Source organism: Oryx dammah, unplaced genomic scaffold (assembly GCF_014754425.2).
Source record: "Oryx dammah isolate SB20612 unplaced genomic scaffold, SCBI_Odam_1.1 HiC_scaffold_9, whole genome shotgun sequence".
Lineage (NCBI taxonomy): Eukaryota > Metazoa > Chordata > Mammalia > Artiodactyla > Bovidae > Oryx > Oryx dammah.
The window spans coordinates 37,131,070-37,157,168 of record NW_024070193.1 but is presented as its reverse complement, the minus strand read 5'-3'; the positions used below and the strand labels follow the sequence as shown (position 1 = coordinate 37,157,168).

The 26,099-nt window shown below is 44.5% G+C and overlaps 1 protein-coding gene across 1 annotated transcript in view; it reads left to right on the top strand.

Annotated features, from left to right (window-relative positions):
* Positions 1 to 25,727, top strand: part of IL5RA (interleukin 5 receptor subunit alpha) — a 65,143-nt gene extending 39,416 nt beyond the window's left edge. Inside the window, exons 8-12 of the mRNA XM_040245961.1 lie at positions 2,319 to 2,464; positions 6,149 to 6,287; positions 19,325 to 19,421; positions 20,763 to 20,847; positions 25,203 to 25,727. Of these exons, the coding sequence (XP_040101895.1) occupies positions 2,319 to 2,464; positions 6,149 to 6,287; positions 19,325 to 19,421; positions 20,763 to 20,847; positions 25,203 to 25,283 (548 nt within the window). The 3' untranslated portion in view covers positions 25,284 to 25,727. The remainder of the gene's footprint in view (positions 1 to 2,318; positions 2,465 to 6,148; positions 6,288 to 19,324; positions 19,422 to 20,762; positions 20,848 to 25,202) is intronic.
* Positions 25,728 to 26,099: the final 372 nt, after the last annotated feature.

The window sequence follows — 26,099 nt, the reverse complement described above, 5'->3', positions numbered from 1 at the left end:
TTAAAAACCACAGGGTCAAGGTTTCTCAGCCTCGGCACTACTCATATTATCTGGCCAAACAAGTCTCTGCGGCTGTCCTGTGCTTTACAAGGTGTTCAGGAGCAGCCCTGGTCTCCAACTGCTAGACGCCAATAGCACTCCACCCCATTCTCAAGTTGTGACAATAAAAATGTCCCCAGACTTTTTTTTAACCTCAATATCTAATGATCTTTACTTTTTTTAGTTTTATTGCGGTAAGACAGGTAAGAGGTAACATGAGATTTATCCTCCAAATCTTTGGTGCACAATATAGCACTGGTGACTATAGGGACAATGTTGAACAACAGATCTCTAAAACTTAGTCCTCTCTTTTTTTTTAAGTTTTGATTTCATATTGGAATATAGCCAATTAACAATGCTGTGATAATTTCAAGGCACGGCAGTGACTCAGCCATACATATACCTGTGTCTGTTCCCCAAACTCCTCCCCCACACAGGCTGCCACATAACACTGAGCAGAGTTCTGCGTGCTATACAGTAGGTCCTTGTTGGTCCTAGTAATTCCCCAGACATTTCAAAATGCCCCCTAGGGGATAACATCTCCCCTGGTTGAGAACCCAGGGAAAGTGAGCTCCTTGCTGAAAGCAGCCCAGACCACCGCTCAGCAGCTCTGGCTGGGCTTGTGAAATGTCTGCCCACAGATCCTGTGACGGGTTGGCATCGCCCCGAAACAAGTCTGATTCCCTCCCGACCAGAAGGTCCCTCAGCTACCCAAAGGCAGCCAGGTTCCTCATCCTGAGCTCTCTCTGCCCCCAGCTTCTCATGCATTCCTCTCACAGTCCTCTGCCCTCTGCCCTCTGGGTGTTCTTGAGTTAGCAGGTCTCCCTCACCATGTGATTCTCTGACTGAAGTGTATGAGCTAAGCTTTCGCTTGTTCAGTTTGCAAGACTGAAGGTCTTCTCCCTCACCCTAAATACTTGTGTTAATGAGACTCACCGGGAGCCCTTCACGTAGCGTTTCTGGCGCTCCGTGTTCAAGGTTCCACGATGGCGCGGTTAGCAGTGTGGGCTGTGGGGCCAGGATGCCTGGCTACAGACCCTGGCTCCCCCCTCACTCGCGGAGCGACCTCAGACAGGCTGGCCATTTCCCTGTGCCTCAGGCTTTTCACCTGAAGTATGGGGGGGAAATCGTTCTTCTTACAAGGTCTGTGTGTCAATTAAGTACATTAATAATTATAAAGTGCTTAGAATGGTGCCTGGCCTCTATCCAATAAATATGCAAAATGTTATTATTTAAAGGATGTGGTTTGTGACATATGTATGTTTCTACTTTTCTATCATCCATATGTGTATCCAGTGGAGAATAACTTTGTTTAAACAATCAGAGTACTTGCTAAAGAGGTTATACAATTCTCTTCAATAGCATATTTTAGGTCATATTAAATGAACGAAAAATGTCACTTTCATGAAAACAGGTAATACAAAATACTGACAGAGACCTATGAAACAATGATATTAATATGAAAATGGACACAGCCTGGGACAGACTAGGGGCATTTATTTTCTTGCATGATTTTCATTTTATTGAGACCAATTCCTCTTATTACTACAAAAAATCAATGTTCTCTCGGTGAAAAACGTTTTGGCTTAGGGGATGGCAGGCTCTGGAGCCAGTGGGCCTCATTTTTAGCTTATCCCTATGACTCAGTAATTGTGAGATCCAAGTCACACAACTTTAGACAAGTTCACTCAATTAGAAATAATTTCCACCCATATCAAGTGACCATAAAACAATCAAGTGAGATTTCAGGGTAAAGAACTATGGAGTTATAAGCAAAGACAGATTTAGCCCAACCCGTTCTTTTTCTGTAAGAAAAAACCAAATCCACACAACAAACGAAAACAAGATACACAAACCAAAATGAAATAAAAACTGAGGCCCAGAAAGAGGAAGTGATCAGCCCAGCCACACCTGTTCCATAGCACAGGGCTTAGCTGGGTCTCCAGGACACCGCCTCTCCAGGAACGGGTTTACCTTCAGGTTGGCCCAACTTGGCAAGTAAAAATGGGTGGTGGGGTGGGCCTTAACAAGCTGAAGGAAAGGGCATTCAACCATTCGAGACTGTTTAAGTAGGAATTTTTGAGGTTTATAGAACAGATCTCTCCTGTAGCTGTAAGATGGGAGTCAGATGCGGGCTGCCGGAGTTCTGCGGCTTGCAGATTTGTTGGTTAAATGCTGGAGGAAAATATTTGAGAATATGTAGCTTAGAAATACCTTGAGAAATGTGGGTGGACTGCACTTATCAACCATGATCACCAAGCCCTTGTTCTCTAACACAGATCGAGTAAATCCTCCAGCGAACGTCACGGCAGAGCTCAAAGGAACCTGTCTCTCTATCCACTGGGAAAAACCAGTTTCTGCTTTTCCAAGCCACTGCTTTGATTATGAGGTGAAAATTTACAATGCAAAGAAAGGATATTTTCAGGTAATAATTCCAATCATTCCATTATTTGATGACAGATTTCTTAAAAAAAAAAAATTATTGTCCATTTGACAGCTCTGGTTATAGCCTGGAAGTAACAAAGTCAAAGGTAACTATCCCAGTTTGTAAAAATAAATCAAACCTTGCTGGTTTTTTGTCTTCAAAGGACCTATTTTGGGTTGAAAATAATGTGAAGGATCAGATAAAAGTTCATTAGCACTGTTGGGGAAATGGTGCAGCTGCTATGGAAAACAGTACGGGGATTTCTCAAAAATTAAAAATAGAATTATCATATGACCCACCGATTCTACTTCTGGGTACATATCCAAAAGAATTGAAAGCAGGGTCTCAAAGCCCTTTGAACAAACATATTCACAGCAGCATCATTCACAACAGATAAAAAGCAGGAGATGGGGTGCACAGTGTGAATGTACTTTTCCTACTGAACCACACACTCAAAAATGGTTAAGACAGTAACTTTTTGTTATGTGTGTTTTACCACAACTTAAAAAAAATGCCACTTCATTAGCCCTAATGGACAAAAAAGAGGAAAGGAGCTAAATTAAAGTCAATATTTATTAAGCATCAACTATAAGTTAAGCTTTGTTAATACTTGGTTTAATTGCTCAGTCATATCTGACTTTTGTGACCCCATGGACTGTAGCCCGCCAGGCTCCTCTGTCCATGGAACTTTCCAGGCAAGAATACTGCAGTGGGTGGCTATTTCCTTCTCCAGGGGATCTTCCTGACCCGGGGATGGAAAATCAGGTCTCCTGCACTGCAGGCAGATTCTTTATCAACCGAGCCAGGGTAGGCCCTCATTATACTTACAGTTTCTCTATTATATAATTATATAATGGTCATTCCCATCTTACAGGAAAGTGAGGCACAGAGAGATTAAGTAAGTTGCCCAATATCACAAAGCAAAGTAAAAAATTGGAGAAGTCAGGATTCAAACTCCTGCCTTGCAAACTCAATCTGGTTTAACAAAGATGTTTACAAGCTGTCTTCTTAGTGAGAGATGGACAAATAGGCGCCATTTCTGCTCTCAAGGGGCCTGGTCTGCAGGATGCACTCACCCAGTCTCAGAGCTGCCTGACCAAGAGGCCAGGTGGATACAAAGCAGGGAGTCAACAAAGCAAGCTGCCAGGGCATCCACCCAAGGGAGAGGCATTGAACAAAATCTTGAAGGATGAATAGAAACCTGCCTAGTGGGAGAAGCAGAGAAGGACCTTTTTTAGCCAGCATGCCCAAGTAAATATGGCAAAAAACTGGCTTTCTTTTTAAAATGTCTAATCCACCATATACTGGTATGATTTGCTAGAGAAATCAAGTATAGCAAAGACAAACCCAGTGATCCTGAGCTTGGATGTCATGGCAATGTCAACTTGCTATGAAAGCTCCCAAATTGTTGTCTCCATTTGTATATTTCCTCCTTGAGGACCACAATAAACAGCCCTCACTCACGTCAGTCCTCCAATACACTTGGAGTGGCCAGGGCCCTAGGCAGAAGGAGTAACCAAGGTTTGAGAGAACATGGTTCCTTCAGCCAAGCTGCAGTAATTCAGTCAGCTGGACATAAGACCAATACTGGGAATCATAATTCTAGCTCTCTCATTAGGACTTCTCCCAGAATGCCTCCAAGATTTTGCTTGGAAAAAGTAGTTTCTCTTTTTAAAACCATGGCCATTAGCAATGGAAGACACTGGAGTGTTTTACTCCATAGAGAAATGTGAACACATCTGGAGAAATGCAGAATTATTTTGGTAGCAGCATAAAAGCTGGGTATGGATAGAGGGAACATGCGGAGATAGAAATAGCAGTCTCATGGCTACTGCAATGGTCCAAGCAAAAACTGATGAGAAAAATGGCAGTGTTTTTGGAGTAAAGACAAAGAAGGGAGAAATATATCCAGGAGTATGTAACGTGGAGGCCCCAGGGACATAAACTTGGTTTGGGGCAGAGGGAATTAGCTGCATGGTGAAGACACTGACCAGGAGAGAGAATATAGAAAGCTTTGTGAGAAACAGCCTCAATTCAACACTATAGAATGTTAGTCTATGTTACCTATGACAAACTGGAATTTACTGAGTGTATATTATTAAGTTGAAATACCCCAAATAGTTGTTTTTGCAGATCAAAATTGGATTGCTGAATATTAGCAGTTTTAATGTGATTCAACCCAAAATATATTTAAGCTTGGCTTTTACAAAGTTCAGTTCAGTTCAGTCGCTCAGTCATGTCCGACTCTTTGCGACCCCATGAATCACAGCACGCCAGGCCTCCCTGTCCATCACCAACTCCCGGAGTTCACTCAAACTCATATCCATCAAGTCGGTGATGCCATCCAGCCATCTCATCCTCTGTCGTCCCCTTCTCCTCCTGCCCCCAATCCCTCCCAGCATCAGAGTCTTTTCCAATGAGTCAACTCTTCACATGAGGTGGCCAAAGTACTGGAGTTTCAGTTTTAGCATCATTCCTTCCAAAGAACACCCAGGGCTGATCTTCTTTAGAATGGACTGGTTGGATCTCCTTGCAGTCCAAGGGACTCTCAAGAGTCTTCTCCAATACCACAGTTCAAAAGCATCAATTCTTCAGTGCTCAGCTTTCTTCACAGTCCAACTCTCACATCCATACATGACCACTGGAAAAACCATAGCCTTGACTAGATGGACCTTTGTTGGCAAAGTAATGTCTCTGCTTTTCAATATGCTACCTAGGTTGGTCATAACTTTTCTTCCAAGGAGTAAACATCTTTTAATTTCATGGCTGCAGTCACTATCTAGGGCTTCTTTATTTGATAATTCATTAGTTTGGTGGTATTATTCCTATTTTACAGATAAGAAAACTGAGGCTCAGAGAGGTCAAGCAACTTGCCCTGCATTTAGTTAGAGGTTAGAGCTAGGATTCAAGCCCCCTTTTCCTAGATTCAAGGGCCCTACTCTTTTCTACTTTCTTACGCACCCTCCACCCCTCACTTCTCCTCCCCAGCCCTGGCCGGGAGTGACACATTGAAACAGGGATCAGCAAGCTTTTACTGTAAAAGGTCACAGGAGATATTTTAGGCTTTGTAGACTGTTCTGTTTTTGCCAAAATTACTCAGCTCTGCCACAGATACAAGCAAATAGGCATAACTGCATTCCAGTAAAACTGTTTGTGGATACGGAAATTTCAATTTCATGTAATTTTCGTGTGTCACAAAATACTTTTTATATTTTTCAATTGTTGAGAAATACATAAGTCATTCTTAGTTTGCAGTTTCTATAAAAACAGGCAGCAGGCCAGATACGTCATAGATTGCACTTTGCTGGCACCTGTTGAGTATGATGGAAGCCACGGCCTGTTGTTAGGTGATTACAGAATATCTTGGGCAAGATGATGGGAGTTACTCATCCTGCTACTGGCCACTCTAGCCTTTCACTCTGGAAATATCAGTTGGACCCAGATGGATCATTGAGATCTTACAATTGCCTATTTATTTTGGTTGCTAGTGGCTTTCCATCGAAGGATGACTGCCCATACATCCATACTGAAGTGATCCAGAAGACACTCACTGAGTGTGTCTTACTGATTTTAAACGGGTTGCTGAACACTGAATCACTTGCATATGACCTTCCAGTCTAGTCACTGGCATCATTTAAATAGCATGTTCTGAAGAGTCTTATCATGTTATTTTTTTCCATTTAGACAGAAAAAATGACAACCAATACACTCATCACCATCATTGATGATGTTTCTAAGTATTACATTCAAGTGAGAGCAGCGGTGAGCTCTGTGTGCAGAGCAATGGGGCTCTGGAGTGAGTGGAGTCAACCTATTTACGTAGGTGAGTACCTCTTGTTTATTTTAAAGCAAGTGGCCTTACTCGTGGTTGTAACAGATCCTCCTGGAAAGTGGACATGTTCACTGCTGAGTCTTGAAATACTTTCTTTGTCTCTACTATGCCTTAACCTGTCAGTTGGCTTGCTGCCTTTCTGACCAGAGGTGGATTTACCATAAGAACGGTGAAGTTTGAACATTCAAGCTTCTCAAGAGCACAAGCTCTTCCAAAGTCTGGTGCCTATTCTTTTCAGATTACCTAATTCCACTTCTATCCAATTTTTCCAAAATATGTTTTTTTAATTTTGATATAAATTCATATACAGCTGCAAAGAAACATGCAGAAAGAACTCATGTAGACTTCATTTGGTTTCTTTCAGGAGGAACCTCTTAAAAACCTGCACTGCAATATGCTACCCCAAAAAAGTGGCAAGCAATCAACCCATCAATCTTCCTCAGATTTAACTGATTCTATATGTACTCATTTGTGTCTGTATTTAGTTCTATGCAATTTTATTCCATGCCTAGGTTCATGTATGTATTACCACAAGGGTTCCTCTTTGTGCCCTTTTATACGCACATTCATCTCTCTCTCCTCCTTCATTCCCAACCCGTCAACTACTAATCTGGTCTCTGTTTCTGTAATGTTTCCATGCCTAATTTGGAATTCTTATTTTTGTTTCATTTCATAAAGAAGATTTCAAAACTGAATAAGGTCAGGGTCCACAAAATCTGGATTCAGACCCAGCCCTTCAGCAAAAACAGACCTCAGTTCAGTTCAGTTGCTCAGTCGTGCCCAACTCTTTGTGACCCCATGGACTGCAGCATGCCAGGCCTCGCTGTCCATCAACAACTCCCGGAGATTACTCAAACTCATGTCCATCGAGTTGGTGATGCCATCCAACCATCTCATCCTCTGTCATCCACTTCTCCTGCCTTCAATCTTTCCCAGCATCAGGGTCTTTTCCAATGAGTCAGTTCTTCACATCAGGTGGCCAAACTATTGGAGTTTCAGCTTCAGTATCAGTCCTTCTAATGAATATGCAGGACTGATCTCCTTTAGGATGGACTGGTTAGATCTCCTTGCAGTCCAAGGGACTCTCGAATCTTCTCCAACACCACAGTTCAGAAGCATCAATTCTTCAGTGCTCAGCTTTCTTTATAGTCCAACTCTCACAACCATACCTGACTATTGGAAAAACCTAAGCCTTGACTAGACAGACCTTTGTTGGCAAAGTAATGTCTCTGCTTTTGCATATGCTGTCTAGGTTGGTCATAACTTTCCTTCCAAGGAGCAAGTGTCTTTTAATTTCACGGCTGCAGTCACCATCTGCAGTGATTTTGGAACCCCCCAAAATAAAGTCTGACACTGTTTCCCCATCTATTTGTCATGAACTGATAGAACAAGATGTCATGATCTTAGTTTTCTCAACGTTGAGTTTCAAGCCAATTTTTTCACTCTCCTGTTTCACTTTCATCAAGAGGCTCTTTAGTCTTCTTCACTTTCTGCCATAAGTGCAGTGTCGTGCGTATCTGAGGTTACTGATGTTTCTCCCGGCAATCTTGATTCCAGCTTGTGCTTCCTCCAGCCCGGCATTTTGCACGATGTATTCTGCATATAAATAAATAGCAGGTGATAATATACAGCCTTGATGTATTCCTTTCCTGATTTGGAACCAGCCTCTTGTTCCATGTCTAGGATTGGGCACCGCCTGGGTGCCTATATTGGTTCTGCAGATGTTTTTGTTTATGATTAAATTGACTAGCTTACTAGGCAATTAAGGTGATCACTGTATCTGTCTGTGGGATCGCAGACGGGTGATGATGTCGGCTCTGAATGAAGGGGCAGATTTCCATCCGTCCTCTATGTCAGATGGTAACCCTGGAAGTTGGAGAGGTGGTCTTGCACCATGAAGCTAGAACACACATTCCCTGTGTTTGCTGCCACCCGTGTGTCTTGGCCATGTAGGGGGCACTGTATGAGAGAAGAGGACAGTTAATAAAAACAACTACTGTTTCTCAAAACTCTAGAGTCTTCCATAGCAAGCTCAAGTTGCATACTAGCCTTGGCACATGCTAACTACTTGTTCAGACTAGAAGAGGTCACTTTTCTCTGCCCATCCTCGGGCTCCCAGAACTAAGGAGACAATATCCACTTCTCCTGCCTCACAGGTTATTGTGAAACAGAAACAACAACGTCAGTAGATAAGATTTATTGTTGACCATCTGCTCCCCCATAAGCACTGAGCCAAAGGCTTTACATGCACCCTTTCACCAGTCCTAGCCACAAAACTGTTTTGTAGGTGAGAACAAAAAGTTTTGAACATTTAGACAGTTTGCTTAATTCTGCGTGGCCAGTAAGTGGCAGAGACGGAATTCAAACCCAGGCTGACTGACTCCAACACCTGAGCTCTCAGCCCTACAGCACCATGGCTGGGATGCCACAAGCTAAAACCCTGAACAAATTAAAGACTCATTTAAGAGATCCTGGTGGCAACCTTGTGGTTCCAGCTGGTCAAGAGATCCTGGTAGCTAACTGTGTGGTTATGGCTTGTCAAGCATGTGCATGTCATATACCTCATCCTATGAGGCAGCTAATGACAGGTACTAAAGGAGAGATTTCTTTCTTTTAGCACATGCTATGATTTCCTATTTAGAAATAAGACACTTAGGCTACTGAGTGTCTCTGGAGGACATTCCTGGGCGGTGCCCACTGGCCCATGCGGATGTTAGGCCAGATCAAAGACACAGCAGGGAGATTTCCAAGGAAGGCTGGGGAAGACAAGCAAAGGCCCGAGGGATGGAACATGGTTTTGAGTCTGCAAGGCCTTGGTGAGCTGCTGAGTTTCCCAAGGGGAAAGGCGTCCCTAAAGTTGTGCCACAGGATCAGCACAGCCTTGTAGCTCTGCCCCCATATGACCCTACTGGGACTCAGAGGAGCAGCAAGAACGTTCCTGCGAGAGGGAAGCGAAAGGAAAAGAGGAACTGAGAAAACAGGCCAGACACCCCTGCCTCATGGTTCAGCCAAGGCCAGTCTTTCTCCCTCCCCCAACACCCTCCTTCCCAGGCTGGGGCCCCCAAGCTCCTCCTTAAATATCTCCGGGTCTCCATTTCCCTCAAATAAGGGAGGTGGACTTAATAATATCTAACACAGAGGTGGTACTGTCTCCTCCCCAAGAGGGGACCCAACAGAAGAAACACAAACCCATTGCAGGGAATTTTCAACAAGGTTATGAATTTCATCAAATGCCCATAGCGGAAGCTTAATTTTGATTACCTGCATTTGGTGGAATTTTGTCTTGATGTTTTGTTATTCCCCAAAGGTACAAAAATCACTGGCCCCGAAGTAGTGATATTTCCAGGTGTCTTCCCAACATTACTGCACACACAGGTTTAGAGATTTTTATTTTTTCTCAGTGCTGTTGGAGGACCTCAAACTACCTTGGAGACCATGGTGGGTACCTTGGCTGTGGAGCTAGTTCTAAAGTTTTAGTGTGTGTGTTCTGAATTCTCATCAGTATTGACTGTGAAGAGTTTAGAACTTAGAGAGGAAGAAAGCGAGAGAAGAATCAGGAGATCTAGGTTTTCATCGTGGCTGTAGCAGCGTCTAGCTCTCTGATTGAAGTTAGAGATGCAGAGATAATATTTCATGAGCCAAGTAAGCAGAGACTGTAAGGAGAGACAGACTACTTTAGTCCTCCGAAGGCAGGGCCATCTGTTGTCACCCCTGCAGGGGACAGAGTGGCTGCCCCTAACCTAGGCAGTCACCCCTAACCTCCCCAGGTCTCAGCTTCCTCCCTGTAACAGGTGAATTTCCTCCTTTGTAAGTTCTTTCCAATCTGCCTTTCACTTTCTGTTCCCCTACCCCCCGCCGTGACAGCCCCCTACCAAAGTGCTGAGAGAGATCCTGACCTAGAATGAGAGTTTATTTTAAGCTTGTTTTTAATTTATTATTCACTCTGCACTTTAGAGCTGGCACCCCATTATTATTTTCTGAACACCAGCTTCCCGGTTTGGAACTGGGTTCATTATCCTTTGCCCTCAGGTATGCCTCCCCGCCATCATCATGGCGAACCTTGTTTCATTTACTGCCACCCTGGTCATGAAGATGCACTGATTAATATTACCACTAACCTTATAAATCCATCCTTTCTGGAATTTACTCCCCTGCTCAGTTTAGGACCATTTGTGAATTTAATCAATGCAGGCTCTCCATCGCCATCAAGATGATTAATAAACTAATAGGAAGCCCAGGCTCCTCTGGGACATTTCACACGGCTCTTCCTTACCCCGTGAGGATGCAGCAATAATTATGCTCTGCTTGCAGCCCACCAGGCAGTGTTCCCGCTCCATTCATTTCCTCCAACATTCTTCCTCCTCTCCTACCTTGTCTCATAAATGGCACTCTGGAGCCCTCCCCTTCCATTTTCATGCCAAGACCCAACTCAAATACCACCTCTCTGTTAGATATTATTAAGTCCACCTCCCTTATTTGAGGGAAATGGAGACCCAGAGATATTTAATAATTCAGTAGTTATCAAACAGCCAAGAAGTGGCTATTAATGGATACTTTTCTCAAATAGGTGATATGAGTCAATTAGTTAATTGCAATAAATTCGATTGACTAGTTAACCCACGAGAGCCCAAGGATCTTGATCAAGAGAGGGACGCCAGATGAATACATTTTGATTGAGGAAAAGGGAGGATGGAAGAGTCAGGAGTGCTGTCCAGCTCGGTTGGCAAGGTCACCGCACAGTCAGGAGGCACAGGGCACAGTGGTCAGGGGTCTGCCAGTCTCTCGGTACTCTCGGTCTGCCTTGAAACTCTGTCCTCCCATGCTGGGATTTCCAGGGCATGGAACACTTTTTATTTATTCCTCAGATGGAAGAAGCAGTTTCATTTTATCTGCCCTTGTTATCAGCTGCCCTTCCTCAACTGGCTTCTCTGCCTTATCTGAAGAGCTAACTTCCCACTTTTCACACTTCTTTCTCCTTTTGTAACTTTCTCAACTTCCGGATTGTTCTGTTCCTTTATTATCTCTGCCATCTTCTGTTTACCAAAACCCGTGTCTCCTGAGGGGTTCCTGGTCTGAGTGAGGCTTTTCCTTTTCTAAAGTCCATCATCTTCTCCCTCCCTTCCCAGAAGCTCAGATGTCATGCATGAAACAAGCGATAACAAAAACAGTTTCCTACAGTAATACCTTTACCATGGAAAAGTGTTACGTGCATTCACCCAGCCATGTCACTGGTCAGGCTCAGTGGATCTGAGTCTTGCACATCAGTGATGGGTCTTTCCCACAGTCACAGGAGTTGCCTCTCAAACGAACAACTGGGCCCTTGATGAAATCAGTATCTAAAAGCCAGATCTATCAGACAAAGGTACCAAGTACCAATTAAAATGTAGTTAAAAATAAAAACATTGCTTTAGGTCTGAGATGCGTAGCACTTAGACCCAGGGGAGTAGGGGAAAATTTGCTGCACTTCTTAGATGGCTCAGCTGTGCGGTCAAGGTAAACACGGATGGCAGCTGTCTTTCGGGGTGCCTTCTACAACAGGACCTATTACTCATAGGACTGTAAGGACTTCATGAAAATAGCTGGAAGCAGAAAATCAGGGAGGGAAGTAAGATTTGGTGGGGGCAGGGGCGGGGAATGGAAGCAAGGCTCTTACAGGGAAACTCCAGTGCCTTTTTCCTTGGACCTGACATTCAAGGGCTGTGAATGAGTGAGGAAACCCGCACAGCGGCCCCAGGGCACATGAAATCCCCTCCCAGGCCCTCCAACCCACCTCCTTCACTTTACACTTTGCTGGCTCCACCCTCAGCACTCAGAAAAGAAAAAAAAGCTATAGCACAGTCTATTTGTCAGAGTCTTTCTTTAAATCCTCACACTGTGCTGGAACAGGGAGCGAACCAGGCAGGAGAAAGGTGAAGGGGAGACACTTGTAGAGGGCTCAGGTTCACTCTCCACCGGAAATGAATTCTGCAAATTCCAAAGCGTTCTGGAGAAATGGTGGGCTTCTGGGTCAACAGTGACAAAAACTAACAGAAGAATACAAAGCTGACCCAATAACACGAAACACCCACCCTCAGTATTCCCTGAGGGGGATATAACTTGTGGCAATTTCAGGTTTTCTTTACAAATGGGGGATTTGGGGTTGGTAAATGTGGTGGCTGATTTGGCCACTGCTTCCTTTCACCCAGGCTCCTGTGGTTTTCAGGCTGACAGCCCCACTGCTTACTTGTTCCCAGTGGGGGAACAGGACAGTTCAGCCCTGTGGCCTGAAGGAGGGCCAGCAGGGAGCTTTCTCCTTGTCCGCAGATGTCAGGAGCAGGGAGTTCCCACTTAGCTTTCAAGTCCAGCCCCCACCAGCTGGACTTGCCCGCGAGCTTTCTGTGCGTGACCTCCGTCTCATGATGTGCCCGCCAGCTGTTGGAAGGAAGGCGGGGCCCTGCTCTTGGGGCAGGCACTGTGCCTGGCACGTTCACTTATTTTATCTCATGTAGCTGCACAAACACGGGATTTTCCCGATTTAGAGGTGAGAAAAGAGATGCAGAGGGGTTAAGGAATTGGCCCAAGTGAGAGCTAGAAGTGATGGACTAGGGCCTGGAGTGCAGCCCCAGGACTGGGCCCACGCCCTGCTTGTTTTGTGATGCTGGTCAGGTCCACGCCCTGCTTTTTCTGTGATGCTGGTCACAGTGCACGCGCAGAAGGCAGGCGGGGGGTGGCACGGGGGCGAGCGGCAGTAAAAGGGTGACCCTGTCAGCTAGTGAGCTGGTCAGCCTCCATGCAGACCAAGCAATGGGGACATTTTCAGGGGACCTCTCCAGGCTCCTCTAGTCTAAATACCTCCTATGAGCTGTCCATGGTGTTCATTTTCACACAGACCTTCCAGAGGGTGAGAGCCATCATGCCTGATGCCCTCTTCTACTCTCCAGTATCCTGAATACTCAGTGTTTTCTTTCCCTTCAGGCCTGAGCTTATGACTCAATCTTTTGAGGATTCTGACAGGACTTGATTTTTAGTCTGGCTTTGACGATTTAGGGAAATTATCTTGGTGCCTTACTGCTGAACATGATGTATTCACTCATAATCAGTTATAAGAACTAAGATTCATTGAACACCTACTGTGAACTAGCAGTGTGATGATCACTTTACAGGAATCAACTCAGTCAGTTCTTATCCCTATTGAGCAAAGCAGGTGATGGATCTTCCCGAAGGCTCCCTGCTTAGGGACACCTCTCGTCACAATTTGGAGAACCCAGATGAAAGTGCTTCACTTATGTTTCTTAAGTCTCCGTGAGGACAGCTCTCAGTTGCTTTAGCAGGTGGACAGAGCAAGCCCAGAAAACCCCTTACAGGGAAGAAAGTTCCGGGTTGCCTGGGGCCCTATAAGACACACAGCCCTTGGTGCTGTGTGGAAAAGTCTGCAAAGAAGAAGATGGCAAAGAAGAGTTTTCCATTCAGCTTCACCAAGTTCTGCTGGAGACCAACAGTCTGGCAGCAATCCCTCTAGGGAATCCTGAGTGCATACAAGTACACACACACACACCCACACCCACACACCCACACACCCACCCCCTTGCACACCTCCCCCCAAAAGCATGTCCTTTCCATATTTTGGGTCACTGAGCCCCGTTTCCCCAGATGACCATAGTACAAGTTTTCTGCATTTTTCTCTGGGTCCTGCACTATCTACATTCTGTCCACCAAGGCTAGGTTGCTTCCCTCTTTTTGTCTCCCTAAACCAGGTGAAGCTCAAAATCCACTTGACAGCTGTCTCGGAAAGCTCATCCACCTGAAAGGCATGCTTATGACTTCTGCTTGCATTGTGAGTCTGTGACCCCTCTTGGGGGCCCCTTCACAGATGATGCCAGTCTGCCCCTCCAATGAGGGGCAAGCACAGAAGGCTTCGTACACTAACAAATCTGCATCCTCTCGGTTATCCAGCCCTGTCCATGTCCCGAGAACTCCTCCCAGTGCCTTTTGGCTCAACAGACAACAAATATGGCTGCTTCCCTGGAAGAGCCCCATCAATTTACTAATTAGTCTTTTCCCTTGGAACCTACGGTTGAGACTGAAATCAGATTCAAGATCAGTATGGGCTCCCTGAAAGTCATGCTCGTATGAAGAGCTTCAGGGTGGAACAGGCCTCCAAATCAAACTGACTGTCTAAGAGTTATCAGTCTGAACCATAAAGATCACAGAATTTAAGAACAAGTGGGGCTAGAGCACCAGCAGGGGGAAGATTTGACAAAGCTCTGAGAGCAGCCAGAGGCAGAGCTGGGACCTGTGAGTCCAGGGTCTGGGTCTCTTCAACCACCATCCTACCTCTCCCTTTCCCACCATTCACTCCCAGGTCATACAACACGTGCAGAGATTTCCTTAGCTCCCTCATTCTCCAGGCTGAATGGGTGAGATGTCAGAAACTAAAGATGCCAAGGTCACCAGAAACCAGGCAGCCTGTGCTCCCAAACGCTCCAAGTTGCCAATATTGGGAGAACATCCTGGAATAAGGCGCAGAGCCTAAACTGCTTCTCCTCCTGAGCAGGACAGGCTCTGCCACTTCCTCTTTGTAAAGCTCACCTCTGCATAACCAAACAGTGGTCACCAATCTCTTGAAAAGAAACATCTGTGGCTTCTGTTTCAATGGCACACAAGTCATTCTTGAGTCAGAGAAAAGATTCAAGTTACCTGGAAATACTTGTTCCTCAGAGAATTTCCAATGTCAGAGACCCCGAATTCAAATGAATGATGTACCGAGGGGCCTCTGAACTTTTACAGAAGTAAAATTCTTCATTTTGACCCGAAGGATGTATACTGTGAGTGGGGACTGTTCCCCTACTCAACTTTCAGTGAAGTCAGAGTAGGTGCTGTCTTTAATTCATTTAGTCACATAACTGATTCTCAACTCATTTTTGCATGAAAAAATCAGGTAACATTAGATAATCCCCAGGCAGTTTTCATTTGGTAGTGAATATGTGAACACTTTCTCCTGCACTAAATTTATCTGCCAGTTTAGGTTTTCTCTGAAGAAAAGCTGACCTCAGCTCTGCTGTCTGGGTTAGTTCTGTCCTCAGGTGATGGTCAAGGATTGGTTCTAAAACAAAGCTGGGACACTGCAGAAGCCAGGAGGGGGAAGTGACTCAAGGGCCACCTCTTCCAGGCAGGAACCATGACTGCTTCTCACCCTGCAGGCATCACCAACTTTTATATCAAAGGAAATAAAATCAGTTGTCTCTCTAAATTTTGCTAATTCAGAGAGCATCTTCACTTATTAATGCAAGTACTGAAGTGAACAGCAAGACAGTAGTTTAACTGAAAAGACTTGTGTAACCACATTCACAAGTAAACGGCACTCTTATCGGGACCTGACACACTGCTTGCAGTGAGTGGCACAACTGAGACGCCAATGGGACCCAGTGTGCCACGCTGATAATATTTACAACACTGCTCAGGCTTCCTGCAGGACTTCAGTTTCACCTGTCTAACCCACTGAAAACAGGAAGAAGTCTGCTCCTGACATAACCCTTGCTAAATTTAGATCCCATGTGGACTAGTGTGAAATTTCTGAATGTGCTTGTCAGGGGACTTGTGTAACGGCTTACTGTGTGGAACGGTGAGCTTCAGAAACGGGGCAGTGAGGCAGACAGGGTCCCTTATTCATGAAATCAGAGTGGGAAATAAAGTGAGACACTATTTGATTTGATGGTATTCTAGTTCATCCCAGTTGCTCTTTATAGTAGCCATGTGCAGTAAAAACTAGGTTTAACAGGACACTTGGTGACAACCCAGAGAACTGAATACTGATCCTAGAACAACTGAGTCTCTGTGGTACTTGGGAAAACAAAAGGTTTGTCTTTCTGAGCCTCTGTTTTTCATCATTTTACAAACCATGGCTACTGCCGGTGTGTAAAATAGCTGTCATCACATGAAACTTTTTACATGCCATGGTCAGAGTGAATCACTCCAAGTGATTCGGTCCCGACTAAAGCCTGGGGAACCACAGGAGTAGCGGCACGCAGGGCAGCCTCCTCCTCCTGGAGACACAGCCTGAGAACGCAGCCGCCTCCGGGAACTGAGCAGCAGCGCAGCAGGGCTGCCCTGCAGGGAAGTGGCATCTCGGGAAGAGGACGCTGACAGTGCTGCACAGCGGGCAGCTGTTTAGGATGGGTTCTGCGAGGCGCCTGCCCGTGCAGTGTATTCTGGGTCTGGGGGACGGGGTCCCTGCACTCTGGTTAAGAGCACAGCCGCTCAGCAAGTCCTGGCTCCTCCCCTGGCTCCCTGACTCCGCCAATCTCTGCGGCAGCTCCTCCATCCATCAGATGTGGACAGCACTCCCCACCCTCCAGCGCTGCTTTGAGAATTCAACTGAAGCCCTTTGGAGAGTGTCCGGTACCTAAAAAGTGAATGTAAAAATGTGTATAGAAAATAACCTATTGGTGACTGCCGGTTACTGCTGACTTTTCTCTTTTGTTTTCTACTACTTTCACCAATGAAAATATACTAAAATTAATTATGTGAGAGATCAGGATACACAAAATGATGGTGCCCTAGACTGACTCAGGGTACCAGGAAATGTGCTGGATTGAGAGCATTCTTAAGGGGCCTACTTCAACTCCCTTGTTTTTACAAATGAGGAAGCTGAGGTCCGGAATGGCCACCTTCACAAGACTAGGCAAAGGCATAGACAAGAGCATGCCTCTCATAATCCTGGTTGCGTGATGCACTGGCATAAGCTGAGCCACAGACAAGAGCATGCCTCTCGCACTTATGGCTGGGTGTGAGGCACTGATGTAAACAGAACCAGTGAGGAAAGGAGGTGGGGGTCTACAGTGACTGAGGAGAATCAAAGGAACTTCCAAGGACTCCAGTTTGGGAACTTGGAAGAGTGAAGACCAAACGGAGGGGTCATGAGGGAAGCTGCTTTGATGCAAAGAAGGGTGTGAGTTTAGTTTTGTATGTAGTCAGCTTTGAGGCACATCCCAGTGGGGTCCACCTATGGGCAATCTCAGATCCAGACCAAGAGATGGGCAGGAATAAAGATGCAGGAGAAGCAGCCACGGAATTAAAAGATGAAGCTGTGCTCAACAAACTTTTCAAAGTTCAAAGAATAGATCACAGTGGAAAAACACCAAGAGATCAAGGTTGAGAGGGCCAGCTGAAATTAAGAAGGAGGGAAGGAAATTATACTGAAGCAGAGGAAGATTTGGGTGGAGGATTCAGTGGCTTGGTTTCCAGGTGGGAATAACCATCAAGTCTGAAATTCAGAGGAAGGTCAGGGAAGATAAAGCTGCAAAAAGAAACCAACCATTCTTTGGCTTCAACCAGGAGGAAGTCATCCAGGATTTTAAAAAGTGGTTTCTGAGATGGGAAAATGAGAAGCTGCCTCAATTTCTTATTCAACAAATGAGTCTAGGAAATAAAGTAAGACGGTATTTGATGATCACTGAGAGAGACTGCAGAGCAAAGTAATGGCTTATTCAAGATAAAGGGTTCTATGAATATTTGAAAGCAGAAGGGGAAAGATGAAGGAGGCGAGATTAAAGCTTTTGGGAGGTAGAGGATCAACCCCAAGTAAGAGTTCTCAGGAGGCAAAAAAAAAAAAAATTGCGCAAGAGATCAAGGGAACACTGGAATCACGAGCATTAAATCCTCAAGACATCTCTCCATCCTGACACCTTGAAAGATTTGAGTTTTATGTATTTGGGGTTTTTTCCCAAGTCTTAAGATATTTACAAGGACTTGAAAATTGCACTTACATTTACTCCTCATTTTATAAAAGCAACTGTTAATGGCAAACTGAGGATTAGGACCTTCCGGTGAGGTGTGTCTGTCTCACCCCTGTATTTAGAGCTGCTGTCACTTAATTACCTGTGTCTTTATTTACTTAGCGAGTTCTTCCCTCAACTGCAGGAAGAGAAGTCTCAAATGGGTTCTTTTAACCCTGTCACCTGGCAAGGTGTATAGAGTCCAATACACAACAGGAGCTCAAAAGATATTGACTAGATGGGTGCAAAAAGGAATAAACAAACACAGAAGGGCCAGTATATTCAAGAGATAACTCGATATTTTCATCTTCTCTAAAAATGAATCAGGAAGTTTAGTAAGCAGATTATTCCCTAAACACCATTTGGTTTTTCTTGAATGCATTTCCAGTACCTTAAATGAAAACACACACACACACACACACCCCAAAGCTATCATTAAAGCCCATAGAAAGATCTACCCCCTGAATGTAGATTAGAAGGAAATTTAACTTGAGTCGGATGCCATTTACACTTTCTGTACTGAATCAGGGCAGTTAGCATCTACGTCCCTATCTGTGAAATGGATATGATTCCAACACCTGCTTTGAGAACAATTTAGATTGTAAATTGTAAGACTATAAATGCTGGGAAAGATTGAGGACTAGAGGGTGGGAGAGGATAAGATGGTTAGATAATATCACTGACTCAATGGACATGAATATAAGCAAACTCTGGGAGACACTGGAGGTCAGGGAAGCCTGGTGTGATGCAGTCCATGGGGTCACAGACAGTCGGACACAACTTGGCAACTGAACAAGATTGTAAAGTACTTTCAAGTGAGTTTGATACCTTTGTTGTTACGTACAAGTATTATTCCATACTCTACTTGCTCTAAAAGTCCAACTTTGTAAGATACTTTGATTGCAATGCAATTAGGTTACTGATTAGGCTTACATTTTTACAGTTTTTTCATCTAAAATCCTTATGACTCACCCAAAGCACTAAATGCCAAGATCCAGGTGGAATATTACCTAGAATATATCCCATAAATACCTGTTCAGTGATTAAATAATGTTTTAAGATTAAAACTGGTCTCATTGCCATTGTTTTATTTCACTCTCATATCAGCTCTGTGAGATGCCTGCTACCCTTTACAGGTAAGAAACCTAAGACTCGGGAAAGTTAAGCATCACGCAGCACCTGCAACTCAGACTCAAGCCTCTTGACGTCCTACTGTAGTCATTTCTCTTACCTACTGCTAATTCTAGTTCTGATTTTTCTTTCTTTTTTCATTAGGGAAGGATGATAAGAAGCCCTGGACAGAGTGGTTCCTTATTGCAGTTATGATGACCATCTGCTTCATCTTGTTAATTTTCTCACTCATCTGCAGAATGTAGGTATTCTTTTTATTTAGGGTGCTTTCCCTGGGATCTGAATATTGAATTACATTCTTGCCAGGCATCCACTGGATGGAGGGCTCTTGTTATCAGGTGGAGTCTACAGTATTTCTGTGTCTTCCTGGACAGCCTTTCCAAGATGAGTGTGGACTAAAGAAAAAACTGGGAAACAGGTGATTTACAGAAAATGGAAAGAGCTCAATATAGCCTCAGTTGCTGGATGTCCCCTTCTTGAATTTGCCGACAGTCTGCTAATTTCTGTGAAGGTTTCACATTTGTGTTCTTTTGCTTCCTTGACTGTCTTCCACTCAGTCCTTGGGACGTCTGTTACATCTCAGGGAAAGGAAGGCAGCCCACTGGATGCTGAAGTCACCACAGTGCCTCCTGTGTTATGATCCCCAATTATGAGGTATCGAGTCCTAGCCTGGCCCTTCTGTTATCTGGCCCCAGAGCTGCCGATCGTTCCCGGATTCTACAGATCTTGCAGATGTGGCAACCAACCCTAGAGCCTGCCAAAGCCCCCGAAGGAACTTCTCCACCCTCTGGCGTCCAGGAAGGCCAAGTGCCACTGAGGAGGCTGCAGAACATATTCTACCTTAGCTTTTTCATAGTTTAGAAAATGACTTTTAGGGGACTTCCCTGGAGGTCCAGTGGTTAAGACTTTGCCTTCCAGTGCAGGCGGTGTGGGTATGATTCCTGATGAGTGAGCTAAGATCCCACATGCCTCATAGTCAGAAAACTAAAACATTTTTTTTTTAAAGAAGCAATATTGTAACAAGCTAAATACTTAAAAAATGGTCCATATCAAAAAAAAACAACAACAACCCTTAATAAAGAAAATGACTTATCTTAAACAGCTTCACTATTTTAAACATTATATAAGATGGCATCTATACCGAGGGGTGGTGGGGGTGGCGGCGGCAGTTCAGAAAAGAGAAAAAAAGTAGACCGAGAGCCCTACATAGGAGGAAGGGTGCGTCAGCATCACAGGCGGACGACAGTGGAAGACAGTCAAGGAAGCAAAAGAACACAAATGACCTGGAAGCCCGCACACGTGATGCCCCTCGCTGTCAGAAATCAGGGCTGACAACACGTACCGACATGAAGCAGGTGTCATTTGTCGTTCTTGGATCAGAAGTCACAGCAAAGCCTTGCAGCACCCCTACATTCTTCAACTATTATTACCAAGTAGGTACTTGGAGGTTTTCGTCGATGAAGATTTTGAATTTACAAATTGGCAGGTTTGGGGATTAACCAGGTCACTGTTTAGAGCAGCTACTAAAGCACAAGAAAGGTGGCTTTTGCTCATCTGTCTCCCTCCTTTACTCTGTTTTCAGATGCCACTTATGGACCAAGTTGTTTCCACCTGTTCCAGTGCCAAAAAGTAATATTAACGATTTCTTTGTAATCATCAACAATGAGGTAATACTGAAGGTTCTCTAATGTCATATCTGCCCAGGGACCAATAGGTCCTGTCACTGAGCCACTCGTTTTCCATGTTACAAGAAAGGGCTTTTACCCAGGAGGCCAGATGTCTTCATATTGCTTTAGTCACTCTGCTCTTTGGCTGATTGTTTTAATACATGTTCATTACAATCTCTGAATATTGCAAAGGCCCCACTCAATTATGAAGGTCCTCACCAGTCAGAAAACATGAAATTTTCTATCAGCCATCTTTTAACTGACCTTGGGCAATTCCTTCAACCCCATGAGATTTGACTTCCTTTTCTGTACAGTAACAGGCATAGATGCGTCCAATGACCTGTTTAACTCTGACATTTTAAGAATTCATGTTTCTGCCCCTGAGTACCCCTAAGTTTTTCAGAGGAATTTTCCCTAGCTTCTAAATATAGAGAACCATAGAGCAGGCAAATGACTTCCCCAAATATGTTTTTGTAGGTGCCATTTATGCACTCAGAGCACTTAGGTGTAACCACTCACTCACTTATCAACATGTGTTCAATTGTTCTAGCATCAAGTGGGAAAAGTGAATTGCCTTGGTGTCTTTGCTGACAATAAGCTGCCCATGCGTATGTGTGTCTATTTCTCGATTACTGTCTATCTGTATGCCAGTACAACACTGTCTTGAAACTGAAGCTTGTAAACCTGGAGACCAGGTAGTTTAAAACTTCCAAACAGACTGTTCAAAGTTGTTTTGGTTATTCCAAGTCCTTTTTATTTTCATAAGGCATGGCAACACACGCCAGTATTCTTGCCTGGAGAATCCAATGGACAAAGGAGCCTGGCAGGCTACAATCCATGGGGTCACACAGAGTCAGACACAAATGAAGTAACTTAGCACAAGCTTCAGAGACAGTTTATCAATTTCAACAAAAAAGGCTGCTGGGATCCTGATCAAGTGATTTTAGAGAGAAGGAACATCTTACCAGTAATGAGTCTTTCAATCTGTAAACACAACATCTCACCTTATTTATTTAGATTTTAACTTCTGTCACCAAGGTCTTGTGCTGCTCAGTGTATTGATGTTCAGTTGCTTGTCAAATCTGTCCTTAAACTCAATGGATATTTACATTAGGGGCCAGGGGACTTTCTATAAAGAGCAAGATAGTATATATTTAAGGGCCAAATGTTTATCACGCAGTCATCATACTGTGAAAGCAACTACAATATACAAATAGCTCTGGACAATAAAACTTTATTTACAAAAGCAGGCAATGAGCCAGACTCAGTCCATGGGCTGTAGACTGCAGACCCTCATCAAGGAGTTTTCTTAACAAATTTAGTTTTCTCTTTTATAAAGTGACTCATGGCTGGAAAGTCAACTGGTGACTAGTTGTAGGGGATGAGTTGATCAGACACTCACCAAAATGGCTCACTGCAGGGAGCAGTGATCTTTAAAGTTGTAGTCTGGGTGTCTGGGATGACTGAGCCTATGATAGTTACTGACCCAGTGAAGCAGAGGATCAAGGCTGGCCCAAGACCCATGCCTGCGCTCAGCTCCACCCCTGTCGTCTCCCTTACCAGGGCACCCTCTGGCTTGCTCTTGATAACCCACAGCTTTTCTGGAAGGTGAGTGTGGCCCCTGGGAAAGTTGTTTGGCTTCATGTGGGTCCCTTCTGACTGGCACACTCATGCCTGGAAAGCACCCGTGGTTTAAGCAGCAGACTCAAGTTGTTTGTCCTGGGCTCTTAATGGCACATATTACTGCTGGTATCTCATTTCCCTTCAGGACCCCCAAAATTTCCTTGCATATTCTGAGGCTGGTAAAAGAAACAGGCTTAACAGTTTACTGTGTAAGTGTACAGTTTGTTGTTAATTAACATCAAGTCATGTATGCAAAAGGAACAATTCCAGGTAGACAGGTTGATTTCAGAAGAAGCAAAGGATTCATGGCAGAGCCCATCACTGCCAGGCTGCTCCTCTGGACAATACGCTCTCCTCTTACATTTGGGGTGGTGGTGAGTGTGAGCGAGAGAGTGAGTGTGTATGTGTGTACGCACGTGTCACTAAGTCATATCTGACTCTTTCTGACTCCACGGACTGCAGCCCACCGGGCTCCTCTGTCCATTTTCCAGGCAAGAATACTGGAGTGGGTGGCCGTTCCCTCCTCCACACTGCAGTGTGCCAGGTGAAAAGCAGATCTGTGAGTGGGGGTGGAGAGGAGGGGGGAGCAGGCTGAGGGGTTGAGGAGGAGCAGGGAGAGTTGGGAGAATGAAGCCTGCCTTCTGCTGTCAGTTCGACCACCCACATCCTCCCCCTGGGGGACAGGTGACTCAGGACAGAGCGGAACAGGGCTGGGCCCCAGACAGCAGCGTCCCAGCCTCGCCCTCCCAAAGCACAGCCTGTCCAGTCCACTTTGGGGGCCTCTGCTACAATGACAATGAGGGGGCCCTTTAGAGCTATTGACAAACCACCAGGAAGCCTTCCACCGATGGGAAAGGAAACCCTCTGCTCTACATCACTGCTGGCTCCTCTGAACTTGATGCTGGTACCCAGAGTCCTGGGCTTCAAGGGTGGCTACCATCCCAGAGAGGCCATTACACACATTTTTGCTTGTCCAGACCTGAGTCAGAAATTAGTTTTTTTACACTCAAGAGACTCAGGGAAGGAGAGGGAGGAAGCAAGGAAGGGGATGAGCTGGCTGAACAATAAAAAAGGCCCACTTAAAAAAAAAAAACACACACAACACTCTTATTCTAAGCATTCCATTTGTTAAAGACTGGTTTCCAGCCATTCTTTGTTTCAACACTGGCAACTGGAGAGAGTTCCTTCCAAGATTAAGTAGATCACAAACCACTCCAAGTACATAAGGCAGAGCACATGGCTGCTTGGTTCATCACTGCGTATTCAACGCGTCACATGGTATCCAGTGCAGAGTCGTGCCAAGTCGTTTCAGTTGTGTTCAACTCTTTGCGACCCTATGGACCACAGCCCACCTGGCTCCTGTGCCAGTGCAGAGCAGGTATGAACAACATGCTGAATGACTTCTACATTGTTGGTGGGACTTGCAGGTTGGTACAGACTGTCAAAAGAAGTATGGAGGTTCCTTAGAAAACTAAACATAGACTTACCACATGATCTGGCAATCTCACTCCTGGGCATATATCCAGACAAGATTCTTAATCCAAAATGACGCATGCACCCCTATGTTCATAGCAGCGTGACTTACAATAGCCAAGACATGGGAGCAACCTAATGCCCATCGACAGATGACTGGATAAAGAAGATGTGGAACACATGTACAATGGAATACTATCCAGCCATAGAAAAGAATGAAATAATGCCATCTGCAGCAACATGGATGTAACCGGAGATTAACATACTACGTGAAGTAAGAAACAGAGAAATCTCATATGATGTTACTTACCCGTGGAATCTAGACTATGGCACATATAAACCTATTTACAAGACAGAAACAGTCTCATATACATAGAGAAAAGACTTTAGGGAGAGGGAGGAGATGAGGGAGATGGATGGGCTGGGAGACTAGTGTTGGTAGATACAAACGGTTACATTTAGAATGGAAAAATAAGGCCCTAACATATAGCACAGGGTACTGTATTCAATATCCTGTGATAAGCATAATGGAAAACAATATAAAAAACAACATATATTTTATAACTGAATCATTTTGCTGTGAAGCAGAAATTAGCACTACATTGTAAATCAAATATACTTCAATTAAAAATATGAAAAAGAAATACACTGAATGAGTAAAGAAGGTGGAGGAATATGATCTCTTACAGGAAGTTTATTTTTGGTCACGAATTTTATAATTAATATTAGCATTATTTATAATAGCCAAAATAGGACACAATACCCCAATTTAGGGGAAGACTATAGTGAACTTTGGATAGTGTATGATGAGGCTATTCAAAATGACACAGCCAAAAAACATACAATCATGCTTCAGCATCTGCAGGGGGAATGGCTCCAGGAGATCCTGAGGGTACCAAAGTCCGCAGGTGCTAGAGCCTCTTATAGAAAAGAGTCAAACCCGTGGACACAGAGGGCCGGCCGTAAGTAACTCAAAATATGATACGAAGCTGCACAGAAAGCACTCAACTTATAAAGCTCTTCATGTAACTGCAAAGATAACTGAACAGCTAGAGAAAAGGGCTGAAGAGACAGTGGACTGTGCTTGGGAGGTAAGTTTATGGGTGTTTTTTGGTCTTCTTCCTACTTCATTTCCATATTTTCTTCAGTGAACATTTACTATTTTTAAGAGCAAAATGACTTGAAACCAACTGTAAAGAAATTCAAAGAATGGAAAAGTTCTCTAGAAAACATCTAAGGAAGGATTATTTGTTTTGCAGAAAACTGGTTCCAGTGAAACTGAAGTCATAAGTTATGTGGAGGAGGCTGGATTTGAGACCCTGGAAGACTCCGTGTTTTGACTGTCCCTGGAACATTCTCAAAATCAGCTCACGCTCACGAGCCTCAGTGATGACAATGGGAAAGGCTGTTTCCTGGCTGTGAGCAGTCTGGAGTTTACAGGACACTCAATTTAGCTCTAAGGTGATGCAGCCAGACAAATCCCTGACAAGTGTGGACGCCTGACCACCATCTCCTAACACACGCTGGGTGACTGACCGGTCCATCTTGCCAGGTCTCATCTCCACACGGGCAGCTCCTCCTCACCCTCCAGTCACCTGATCTGCATTACTTACCTCACACATTTCTGTGCCAGAGAGACCGTTACTAAGGCTAACGTCAGCTGTTTTCACTCTGGTAGTCAGCCACCAATAGTAAGAATCAACTAAAATCTCAGGAAGGAAGCATTCTGTACCATTCTGGAATGAACGGTGAACTTGCATTCAAGACTGTCTTTCCTCCAGCAAGTGGGAGCCACGGTGCTTTTATTCTGAGTTCAGGAATACTTTTTCAAGTGATGTGGGGGTGTGGGGGTGGGTGTGTGTGGTGGAGGGAGATGAGAGAGGGGAGAGAGGAGGGAGGGAGAGAGGTACGATCAAGTTAGCATCACTGCAGACAAACTAATTTCAAACCACAAGGAGCTAATGAATCGGTCTATACCCAATGAGGGGAAAGGATTTTATTTGAAGATTATATTCTCAAAGGCAGCCTTGATATTTCAGGAATACACTGAGAAAGGCACTGGGTAGAACTGTGTTGGAAGAGGATCACTCTATCAAGAATGACTCTTCTGAAGAGATGTCTGCTAGCAAAGACTTCAGGGCAACTTGCTGGGTATC